Below are 12,776 nucleotides of genomic sequence, written 5' to 3' on the forward strand. Positions count from 1 at the left end.
CGAAATTAGCAATTAAATTTTTACAATCAGCCTTATCATTGACTCAAAATAATTACATATTAGTTTGAGTCGGGAACAACGCTGGAAAAATTGAGTTTTGTTATACTTAAAACGATAAACTTTACATAATGTTTTTTTAACGTTGTAGCCTAGTGTATTATTACCTACTTGGCGATTTTAATAAGCTACGACGCATAGACCAATAATAAAAAAAATCCCAATAAACGATTATTTAAACACAATGTAAATGTATCACAATAACACTCAAAGTATCTATCTATACAATAAGTATTCCACAGCGAAAACTAGTACCGGATAAACCCTTAAGCAATTTAAATGTGTAATAAATAGGTTATGTTTCCTAGTAGCTTACCATGGTGGGGTGTGGTGTGGACCGCTTAGGGCATCAAGTAGTTTTAATCCGGCACTGGCGCAAACACGTTAAATGATTTATTTATAAGAAACAAATGATAGTTCACAACAAACCGTTGGATCTTGTCACCATTTTTTTTTCGTTTACATTGGTTAATGTCAATGCGAACAGCACGCGCCATGCCAGTGCTGTTCGTGACCGTGCCCAATTTCTTTCTTGTAGTAACTTGTCTTACATCCGCATCCGCATAAAAATCCGCATTTGATCATTGCGGATGCGGATGCGGATGTCCAAATCCATGCGGATGCGGATGCGAATATTCGCAACATCCCTAATGCGTATTATTAAATGACTGAAACTGATTCAACATTAGATAAAAAATAGTTTTTTTTAATCGATTGTAGTTCGTTAAGTAACCGCTAGAGGCGCTGAGAGGTGCATGCCCGGATTTACGGTGTTCCAAGATTTATTACTAATAAATAAATGAATAAATCAGAATTAACGACATTATAGCTTTTTAATGGTATTAGAATGTTAATGGTGCGGAATGCACGCGTAGGACGCCTGTCACCGGCGCTTGCGCAACCCGCGAATAATCGCAACAAACCGCCTTTATGCTAATGCTGTTCGTTTACAAATAAGAGCATTCGGGGTTTCAGCTCCAAGATTTCAATGTATTTAGAAATTATTTCAAAGACGTGACGTGACGTGAACATAGGCACATGGCACAGGTTGAATGAAATTGGCGGTCTATTAGACCATGTTGCTTACTTGAAAATCAATGGGGGTTGCGATAATTAAATAATTTATGATATTAAATTCTGGATACTGGAAGACTAGGTGATCTGAATTGAATGTCACTAATTTTTGCCAACTTTATGTTACATCCTGCATTTTTTGAGTCCGCATTACCAAGTTCTTAACCCACCTTTTGAATTAAAACAGTACCTAATATCATGTATGTATTTATAGTAGTTTTGAAATAAAAATCTATTTACTATTACACAACGCGTCGCATGGAGCGCCACCTATAGTGATCTATGTTAACTATCACCTCTGCGACGCGAGTCAATGAATTGCGTAGGCGACGGTGCACCACAGTCACTCATAGATGGCGCTGTTGTTGACAACTCGAATAAAGGTGGACTCACACTAGTATTCAGGTTTTAACAATTAATTAACTAGCCACTAACCTTTGTCCTGTGGTTTTTGCTTTGGAGATTTGTGCCATTGATGCCTCACTTTCTGCGACCAGCTGACCGGACTTTTCTTTCCCCTACTCCTTTCACGGACACTGTAATTGAAAATATTCATAATAATACAACTATAATAAAACTGTAACTGAATTCAGAGAACGAAAACACGTTTAACGTAACCCTGCACATTTTCAGCACTGAGCTCCAACCAAACAATTTATATCGGGTTCAACAGATAAGGCTGTTTACATTTCGCTTAGGAAACTGTTATTACTAGTTATGTGGGATCACCTAATTTATTAGGTCATGCACAGCGATAGATAATGATATTGATCTTTACCACATAGAAGTTACGGCATGCCAATATTATAATACTAACTAGTATGAATACTTACATGATAATCTTCTGTTCTTCAGTCTTTTCCTCGTCAGAAACGTCGACCCAGTCGTCACTTCTGTCGCTTCTATCGCTGACGCTCGTCTCACTGCTGGGCACTTGAAATGCTATCTCCTGCCCATTATAACTCAGCACTGATCGCTGCCCGTAAATGCTATTAGTCTTTTGCTCGCTCGACATCGTCGATTGGCTTATATTTGACACAGTGTCAAACGACAGGCGCTTCTGGACAGCAGAGGCCAACTGTTTCTTCAGATTATTCCTCAGCTTCACCATACTTGGGCTGTTAGGTATGCTTTCATAGCAATGCGACAATGATGCTCCATCGCTGTGTTTGATTGTATCATAAATGTTCTCCGTATCATTGTATCCTGTATAATCGGACGATACGAAGGAATGCCTGTCACTGTAGTTGGGACTACTGTCTTTGGATTTTGGAGGTCGTAGTGGAATCTTCTCGTATATCCTTTCGGAACCAATCTTTTCGTAACTCACAGTGGAGGTTCCACTGACCGATTTTGAGATCGCGTAATTCTTGTGATTGTTATCAGAGTACGGTCGGTAGTCTTCGGCGATTTGAATGCCCGAGCTTGATGTTAAGCAGTAGGGTTTAATGGGAGACTTGCAGTACTCATAACCATCGTCACTGTCGCCATCTCCACGAGTTCTCTCCTCTAACTGTTCATCGCATAGTTCGTAATTATGCAAACTGCTTTCGTCACCTTCGGGATGTGATCTTGTTTCCATTAGACACTGGTAAATATTGTCTTTAGGGTCAGTGACTGGGGACTCTGGAGTCGACGTAGGGTTTTCCTTAGGAATTTCTGGTAACGGGCAATTTATTTTAGAAGATCTATCTATCGGCTTGATGGGTATTATCACAACGTTATCGGCGTCTCTTGGTTCTAAGGGCTCGTAGTCATCTTCAATAACTGGCTCCTTTTTGGGTTTAGACGTGTAACCAGCTAAAACCTCTTTATTGTAAGCCTCGACTAGATTACTTTCAAAATCAGAGTCAGTATCGCCTTTACTTTGATTAGTTTGAGATTCTATCTTTTCAGGAGTTTGAGATTCTTCTAAGCCAGTTACTTCTGTAGAGTTTCCCGTGCAAGTTATTGTTACTTCATTCATAGTGACACTAATAAAACTATACGGACTGTCCGAAATAGATTTCTCACTGTCTGAGTATATCTGAGTGCTACTCTTTCTTCGCCATAGAAATGAGTCATTAGGAGTAATATTAGAACTAATGTCTTGATATGTCTTTTCTTCTCCTTGAGATATTGTTATGTCCGCGGGTGGTTGTACCGGTTCTGTTATGACTGGCATTACCGTTACTTCATTTGCATCTTCTTGAATTATTTCGACTACCTTTAAAGGCAGTTTTTCCGAATGAATGTAGTTTGTTTTATATTTTTTCTTATCATACAGAGGTTCTTTTCTTTTAGGCTCGATGATAGTAATTTTATCTGGTTTTGGCAGTGCTTCTACGGGAGGAGGCGGTCTGATAGTTTTAATTTTCGGAACGCCATCCTTCACTACAATATTTTTGGTTAAAACTAATGATGATTTCTTTTCAGGTACTTTAGGTTTTTCTTTTACAGGTGTTGTACTTTTATTAATTTTCTCTACTTGTCTTTTTATTGTATTGTTTGAATTTGATTGAGCTATTTCACATTCAAACTTTTTAATAACGTTCTTTACAACATTCTGTGCCTTTGTTTTTTCCTCGGGTTTCTCAGCCTCCATTGATTTGACAGGGGTACCGTCCACTGAGTCCGACCCACTTTGGTGTCCACTAGAATCTTGATACTTTAAACGTTTCTTTGGAGATTTTGGAATTTTCGTACCATCTGATTTAGAGCGGATGACACGAATTTTTGCTGAAGTATTATCTGTTATAATTAGTTTGTCTATGGAATCCATACTTGAACATCGTTTTCTATGGTTTCGTTTTTTGGAATTTCGTTTATGACGAAGAACTATTTTGATATTAGGGCTTGAACTAAGAGTTGATGAAGGAGTAGAACTGTTGCTTGCGGAACATCGCGTCGCTGTTTGTAAATCCTCAATAGTTTTTGCAAGTTTAGATTGTTTTATTGATCCGTTATGAGATTCAGTGACAAGATTGTTGAACTTTTTCGTTAATTCTGACACTTTGCTGCTTGTTATTGTCATAGTTTTGGTCGCTAGCGGAGGTCGTCTGTATGAAGTTGACGCATTTTTTATTTTAAAGCTTACTTTTCTATGTTGCGGTTGTTCAATTTTCTTCTTATTATCTACGAGATTGCTCACGGATATTTTATGTTTTGTGGGAGTGACTGGTGGTTTCACATTTTTCCCTCCACCTGTACTTCTCGTATCTTCACTCTCTGTAGTAATTGCTATTTGAGCGTAGTGTATTTGGGATTCTTGTTCTTTTACGTTTTGTTTTGGAGAGGTCATAACAGAACTGACAGTGGAGTTCAGAAATGCTAGTTTCGCTTCATTTATTGATTTCATCCTATCATTTTGAGTTGGTGTAGGAGGTTTTACGGGTATTGTGTATACATAATTATTGCTGTCAGTTTTGTTTTCTTTTATTGCCATTTTGTCGTCCTCTGGCAAGATAAAGTTTTTCAACAGCGCCTTTATAGAAGTACCGTGTTCCTTCCCGTCACTGTTGAAACTCTTTATGGATGAAATCAAGTTGTTCGTAGTTATCGGTTCTCCTTCCATTAGCTTGTTTAATAACATTTGTGATGGATATCTCGGATCGTTTTTCTACGCCATCTGTAACAATCAAAAGCGGAAATTAAAGTAATTGTAGGAAGTTATTACCTACGCAATGTTCGAAACTGATCTTAGATAATGTGGGTTTTGGTTAGTGAATTAATCTATAAAGATTGCGTCACGAAATTACAGCACGTAGCAATGAAAAACTAATTGCTACATCAATAAACCTGGTTCGCTTTGAGAAGTGGACCGCGTAAGTAGCGAAAGTGCGCTTGTTTTCTATTGTCCTTATATTTCCAGTATTTTCCCGTGTTGCTAGATTGAATGGTATTATTGTGGTTCTAAATACGTTCCCATGAGATTGCACTAACGATATAGCACGGTACGACATCAAGACATGGTGTAATTTTCAAGTCATTAATATGTGTCCAGTGTTACTATTGCATTCAGGTTAATAAATAGGCATTATTAACTTGGCGATACTTTTGTTATAAAATATTAATTATCATTACAACATGTTAAACGATTGTCAATTGGTTTTTACTAAATTATGTCACTGCATTCTAAAAGAGCTTGCCAAAACACGGCCTTTTGGGGTAAGCCCACGTCGTCCGTCTGAGTATGGACACGATGGCGATTGTTCTGGCCAAAGAGAGCGCTCCACGTGTATTGCATACAAATTGTCTACATAAAGCACAGTACATATTTACTAAGGACTGATTAGTTTCTCGGGGCTCGGGAGTGCTTTTTGACTCTCGGTTGGCTATATTTAGTAGAGCGTATTCCTTAGCCTTTAAAAATCACAATTTTTATACCAATTTTTCCAAGAAATGCCTTAAAGGTTCGTAAAGGCGATGTCATTAGAGAAAACCGAATACAGGAGTAGTAAAAACCAAGTCATTTGTTTGCCTTTAATACTCATTTACACTATTCGTTCGTGATTCGATAGTCAATACTAACTGACGTCATATGCTTATGATTTATCCTCGAATGTCATTTGTCAGTGTAGGGATTTAACCGCAATAGGCTAGTTGCCTAAAAAAATTTTTTTAGTCCGTAATGTTTAATATCAAAAAATATTGGACACGTATAATTTTATTTGTCAATCTAACAAATAATTACATAGTTATGGTGCGTTGAAGTTGCGCACGACGTCACAACGTGCGGCATTTTTAAGCAAGCGTTGACGTCACGGGCCTCTTCTTATAAACTTTGGGGCGCTTTATCTCTTTAAATTTTCATTAGTTTGAAAAAGTGAAAAATACGAGTAGAGTATTTTTTGATAAGTTAACTGACGGACTAATTAAAACTCTTGCTTTTTGACCCAGGCAACATCCCCATTGTTGCGTTGGTCGCGCCTTTACATTGTGTACGTACACCAGCTTTAACATCGCTTGTTGTTCAGTAGACAGCACGTCAGACTATTCTTGTTGTAATATAGCACCTATTACAAGTAAATAAGGTGCTATAGTGGTTAGCTTGATGTGCTGTTGTCTGCAACAATATGACGTGCAATTTCGCAGCATATTACAATCACAATGGAGTTTACGCGGCCAGACAATAATGCAGGCGATAACTTGGTATTTAGGTGACAAAAGCAGCCATTGTCCTGCCATATGTTAGAAGTGGATGTCGTCTGCTAGTTATTTGCGCAAATATGCGGAATAATTAAGGAAAACCAAAACAAATCGCTGGCGATTTCCTAAATCGGAACATGACCGCGGTCATGACGCTAGAGGCCTTATTATCTATCCACAAGTAAGTGCCTAATTTATGTTGTTTCCACCACAAGTAAATCCCGATACTTAACCGTTTTATTATTGTAATTTCTAAAAAATAAATAAAATAATCGTCCAAATGAGACTGATAGTTCTATATCCATAACAAGAATTTACTCAATGTTTCAAGTCTTTTGAAGACTTTTATGATTGAATTTTTTATCAAGACCTTAACACATTTAAAAGTTTTCAGATGAGTTTCACAGATTGCAATTGAGAATGTTACTAGGTATACAAAATCACTTGAAACCTATGTTACAGTTAAGCTTTTACATTTACAAATACATTAGTTTTTATTTCATTCAAAAATACCCAGTAGTTATGATTTTATAGGCATTAAAAGTTCGCTTAAATATTGGGTCCCGCCGACGGTCACGTGACCCCGTGTGACGTACATTCACAGCGTCCGCTCACTAGAAAACGGATATAAACATACTTAAATATTTTTTTTTTGTATTTACAAACTTATTATACATATTAACACCCAGACCCATCACAGAAATTAAAATTGAACCAAACCCAAACTTGATGTGATTGTGTCGTTTTATTGCGAATTACCTTCCAGCTCCATCATTAGACCCCGATTACTATATAGAATTAAAATACTCATCAATACAAAACGAACGAGCCCAAACTCGATGCATTTAAGTCGTTTTATTATAGAGTTCCTATGGCTACTTTCCAGCTCCATCATCAGATCAGCTCCATGTCATCATAATATTGCATGGTCATCCAAATCACATGTGTTTGCGAAATTTCAGCTTAATCGGTTGCCTGGAAGTGGGTCTTAATTCAGCTTGCAAGATTCCACCCATACAAATATGAGCCAGTCACTGTAATATGACGTCACGCGCATAAAATGGCGGGCCGGCCGCCGCCCGCACTTTTAAAATTCAATATCTTGGAAACTAATTGACGTATCGAAATAATTCTTTCACGTGTATATTTTATTTTTAACAGAGAATACAGAAAGCTAATAAACAAAATTAGTGAACATTCTTCATTGTAATGGCGGAGGGCGGTGCGTACGCGTCGATCAGGATTACACTTAGCAGGTCAGGTCGTGTGCTTTCGCCATGGGAAAATGGTACGTGGGGTTCATATCGCACAAAAGGTTTATTTATGGACCACAACTGATGTATAAAGTTTTCCCTTGAATTGATAGCAGGTAGGAGTTAAGTACGCTCTATAGCGGTAGTTTGGATAAACTTTGCGAATTGCAAAAATTGTATAGCTAGGTTTACCTTTCCCATTAGAAAGGGCTGATATTATAAGCGCAGAACTCATGACGGACGTTCGTGGTATATTCGGTTTCACGCAATTTTTCTTTTCTGATGTGGCATTGCTGTTAAAAGACAGGGAAATTAGTGGTTTATGGTAATGTTTAGTAAGAGGCTGTGTCATGAAGTTTGTAAATGATATATAAACTTTAAAATCTTAGTTACAAAAAGACGCAGTGACTTACGCGCGTACCTATTCACAAACATTACTATGGGGTGCGTGGATGCACAGGGTGACACACGAACCAATCACAGAGCTCTATTAAACGCTGTGCGTTCGATTTGCTGCTTCACTTAAGCAAGCATCGTTTGTGAATACGGGCTTTAATCTTGACGCAGGAACTAACGAATGTTACTTCGTCTAAAGGGGCAGCGATTCCAAAGTTTTGTTTAACCGCTAAAACCCTGTGTTGGATAAACAGACATACATATAATACAATAAGACGGATTGACCTCTAATAAAGCTGAACCGTTAAAGGCTAACACTACATCGGAACCAATCAGCAATAATCGTTAGTGCCTATCCACTAAATTATTATTTATACAGCAGTAAAATAAAGGTCAAATCGTGTGTAATTTCAGCGGTTTCTAAAATATTCCAGATGAGAAACGTCTAGTTAAAAGTCTATTTACCAATATAACGATTTACAATCATACCCGCGATGGCTATACCGTGAAAAGGGTTAATGCTAAGATTAATTAATTTCCTTATATTCTTGCACATCTAATAGATGATAAATCTTTATCATAAATTGCATTTTACAGCAAAATTAATGACGTACGTTAGGTGGTTGTAATAAATATGAATAGAAAGTAGTAATAAAATAATCAATAATGCAAATACGTCAAAATGTAACCTACTAAACGATTCCACATGTCCTTAAAGGAAGGCAAAGGACCAATAAAAATTATGTTTTTTTTTGTGACAGGAGGCAAACGAACAGACGGATCACCTGATGGTACCTAAGTGATTACCGATGGTTTCTTTTTCTACATCACCATAGAAATAATGTGTTCGTATATGGGTAGAGTCGTCACGTCACGCATTTGCTTTTATTGGCTTAGCACAAAATGAAATCAATACCTTGTATTTTCACATCCATCAGTAGCTGGATGCTGACAGAACATGAGATGGTGATGATCTAACCGACAGTTACACGTAACAAGTAAAAGGGGTATCAGTTATTACATTACTTACATCTTCTTAATTACCGAAGAAAAGACACATCATCGATTCTTCTCAGACACGGCACATCATCTGATGGGCTACGGTTGTTATGAGCAAGCGCACGTTGCGTAACGTCTCGTGCCTATAAAAAGGGGTATTTTGATTTTTTTAAATTATGAAGCTGAGTTATTGGTATCTTTTTCAGTTATAATAAGTATGATTTTTCAGAAAATAAATTGGGAAGAGGAAAATATTGCCTCACTTCTGGGAAAACGGAGTTAACTTCAAAGGGCATTACAACATTATGTTGCCCATTTCATAGCAAAGAAAGGCAACTTTTACAGCCATTGAAACTAGGCGGGTTTCAGAGAAGTAACCTAGGTATGGGACGGCGATTCATTAAAAAATGAATCGAATATGAGTCTGAAACAAGGGGGATTTCTGAAAAATCTGCCCAACCTACTACCTACTAAACTTGTCTTACTAGTACCTACTGTCTTTGATTGATTGACAAACGTTGGATCTATAAAATATGGATCGAGTAAAAAAGAGATTTTCCTTGACCCAAAAAATGGGGTAAAAAATTGATTTCGATGATTATTATTCTTCGCAAACATTGTTGATTATTACACTATTTAATAAATTAAGAGTAATAAGGCTTGCAAGAATCAAAACTGTTTTGACACGCAATCTTACTTTAGGTAATTAATAATTATTTAATATTTTAAAGCGTGCATATTATTTCTTCTATAAATGATAAATTGGCGAATAAAAGGCTATTAACAATCACACATCATCATTTTTTCAGCCACGGCCATTACCCGATGGGCCACGGCTGTTGGTTGCACAATGTCTCGCGTTGTTTCGGTGTTCGCGGCGCGTGCGCATGCAAAGCTCTAGAAAGCAGATACGTGACGGAAATCCATTCAGGCAAGGATAGGGTTGCCAGTTAAGAATTAAGAGCAGAAATTTTCTTTTTTCCCGGGATTTTCAATTTCGACAGTACTATAAATTCATCAAAAATTAGAGCCCCAAATTCTTTAAGAAATAAAAGATTACAGTCTCTACAGTACGTATTTAACGAAATCTAGTCATATGAAACAAGATCATATCCAAAAGATCAGTATTTTCACTTGATAAAATACAAAATATCGTCTAAGCGAAGTAACATAACTCCATAATGAGAAAATCATGTTAGCTGGTTGTCAATTTATGTCAAATGAATAACTGTAATTAAGCCTTTTCATTTCTCAGAAAACTAAGTTGGCAACCCTGCAAGGATTATATTAAGACGCGCCGGCAACACCATACCAAACACTGTGGTTATTTAACTAAGCTGTGTGTTTACACTAGAAATGCAGTTTCTATAATCCATAACTAATTATCAGACGAGAGCTTAAGTTATGATGATAGAGTTGCTGTAGAGCTGCTTATTGGCCGGTTTTCGAATGCCGATAGTGTGTAATTTGTGGGGTGCAAACATTTAACTGTGATATCTACAGGATGGGAAAATGGCGCACGTTTTCCAGTGCAGTTGTGTTATTTCGAAAGTAATTTCTAAAACACGTAAAAACAAAATAGCTTTTTTACCACGTCTAAGTTAAATTTTTACGTTTGTTTTTCGAAACAGTACCGAGGATACGACCAACGGCATTTTTTGGCGGTAAACGCGCAAACTTGTGTATTGTAAGGTTAAATTTGACCAAATTACGTTGATCCCAGTCTGAGACTTCCTTCAAGGAGGTTTCAATTTCGGACACAAGTAATTTTAAAAGTAGGGCTCAATACGAAACAAAAGTGGCTACACTTTCGTTTAAACCACAACTTTAAAAAGAAAACGAGAAAAATAAACACTGGCAACATAGAAACCTATTTGAGCAACAAAAGAACACATTATTGAAAATCGAACGCGCGCGAACGCAACGTTTTTCGTTTGCGCACGAGTCTCGCGGCCAGTTTGGATAACTGTAGCTAACGGCACATGTGCTCGATGAATCGGAAATGACTAAAATAAGCGGTTTCTAAAGAATAACTACCTACATCATTCATCTCATTTGGAGAATATCGTAAATAGTTTTCAGACAGAAAAAAACTAGTTAGACGCGCGTCATCTGTCTATATCTTTTCTATCTAAACAGTTTTTACTCGCTGAATGTTTGAAGAAACTAATTTATTTGAGAAAATTTTCACCATTTATAAATTGATAAATAGGAAACAATGGCGAAACATAATTTCATAATCAGTATTACATTGATTCGCCAATTAGTCAGGCTAATCTGTAGACATCATTAATACGAACAACATTATTAATTAGAATTAATTAGTGTTGTTGCAATTATAAATTAACATGATAAAAGACGCGTATTTAACCTTTTAAAAACTAACTTTTTGTAAATGCATGTCTATGGTAAGATAAGCTTTTTTTAATTCGGTTTATTATTACAAAAACTGCCTAGTGACATAGGTATTCTGCTAGTCAACCAAAATAACATAATATACTAAGTTAATTTATGAATAAAGTAAGTAATAATTTACTTCGCCTTCAAAACTGGTTTTAAACTCACGACAAGGGTCATAGACAATTCGATGTCAATGTTAACCAGCCGGATCAGTTTGCGATATACAAGCTGTAGGCGCTAACATAAGGCACAAACTACTCATAGGTACTACATTTTAGTAGACTAAAGGAGATTGGAAATCGAGTGGTAGAATAGTTTTTCTCACTATACAATGAAAACGGCCTATGTTAATTTTGTCGTTTGCAAAATAGATCGTTTTCAGTAGCGAAAAGCTAAGCCGTTTAGTAGACATAGTTTCTAATGCTGGGAACAACATGGTACTTAAGTGATTGTCTGAACAGAAACTAGGACGTAGGAAGTACAATAATATCATTTGCCGTGCGACGAATGTAAATTAGTCGTGAAATACGAGGATGTGTAGCTTCTGAATTTCTCAAGATACTGTTACAAAGTTAACTTCTGGATATAGAGTTTAAAATTCACTGTATTTCTTATTATTTAACTAAGTAGTACGAGTATTAATTCAAATAAATATTAGACCTTTAAACAAGCTAGCTCTTAAATTAAGGATGGCTTGTACTCTTAACGACCTTATTACACCGTCCATAACTCCCTGTCATTACTCTGTTTTCATAGATGCTAGAGCTCATCACACTAAAATGTTGTCCTTCACGGGATTCAAACCCGAAACAACAGCTCAACATGTACCTACTCCGTCATGGTACACTACCAGGCTTGCAGCGTCACGTGTTCACAGCATGGATTAAGGTTAAGTCACATAACTTCTTTAACCACAACTTTATAGCCACGATAGTCGAACGGTGAAGGGGTCGGAGTGGCCGACTCGAGATCCGAGGAACGCGGGTTCGAATCCACCGCCGCTCGACTATTGTGGTGAGCCCATTCGTAACACAAGCTTATTTAGCTTAACACGAGGGGCTAACGGGAATATTAGTAATTTGTGCAATACAAATTGCTAATAATCTTTAAAAAAAAAGAACTCTATCCAACTGTCAGTTTTACAACCGAGTTCAAAGGAGGTATAAATTTGGAATTCATGAAGTGTGTCATAACGGCTGAAATGCCGCAACACTTCAGGAATGCGCATAGATAGCGCCATTAGCGCACAGGGGGCCATCACATCGCCACTGAAGCGTTACACTGAATCCATTTCCAACCATACTAATACAAGAGAAACGCTGTCTGTCTGTTAACATTTCATGCTAAAAATAATAAATTGATTTAGATGATATTTTAGCCGAGACATAGTAATTTGAAACCCAAGAAAAGATAGATTATTGTGCATTAAAAACTATCTACATATCAATCCGATTAAAAATGAAAATCGAA

At 36.9% G+C, this 12,776-nt stretch overlaps 1 protein-coding gene across 1 annotated transcript in view; it reads right to left on the reverse strand.

The window, feature by feature from the left end:
- Window positions 1–12,776, reverse strand: part of LOC135072110 (uncharacterized) — a 77,780-nt gene that overhangs the window by 23,383 nt on the left and 41,621 nt on the right. The window contains exons 4-5 of the mRNA XM_063966062.1: window positions 1,965–4,738; window positions 1,567–1,667 (exon numbers count right to left, since the gene is read on the reverse strand). Coding sequence (XP_063822132.1) covers window positions 1,567–1,667; window positions 1,965–4,702 — 2,839 coding nt within the window. The 5' untranslated portion in view covers window positions 4,703–4,738. The remainder of the gene's footprint in view (window positions 1–1,566; window positions 1,668–1,964; window positions 4,739–12,776) is intronic.

This window comes from Ostrinia nubilalis, chromosome 5 (assembly GCF_963855985.1).
Source record: "Ostrinia nubilalis chromosome 5, ilOstNubi1.1, whole genome shotgun sequence".
Classification (NCBI taxonomy): domain Eukaryota; kingdom Metazoa; phylum Arthropoda; class Insecta; order Lepidoptera; family Crambidae; genus Ostrinia; species Ostrinia nubilalis.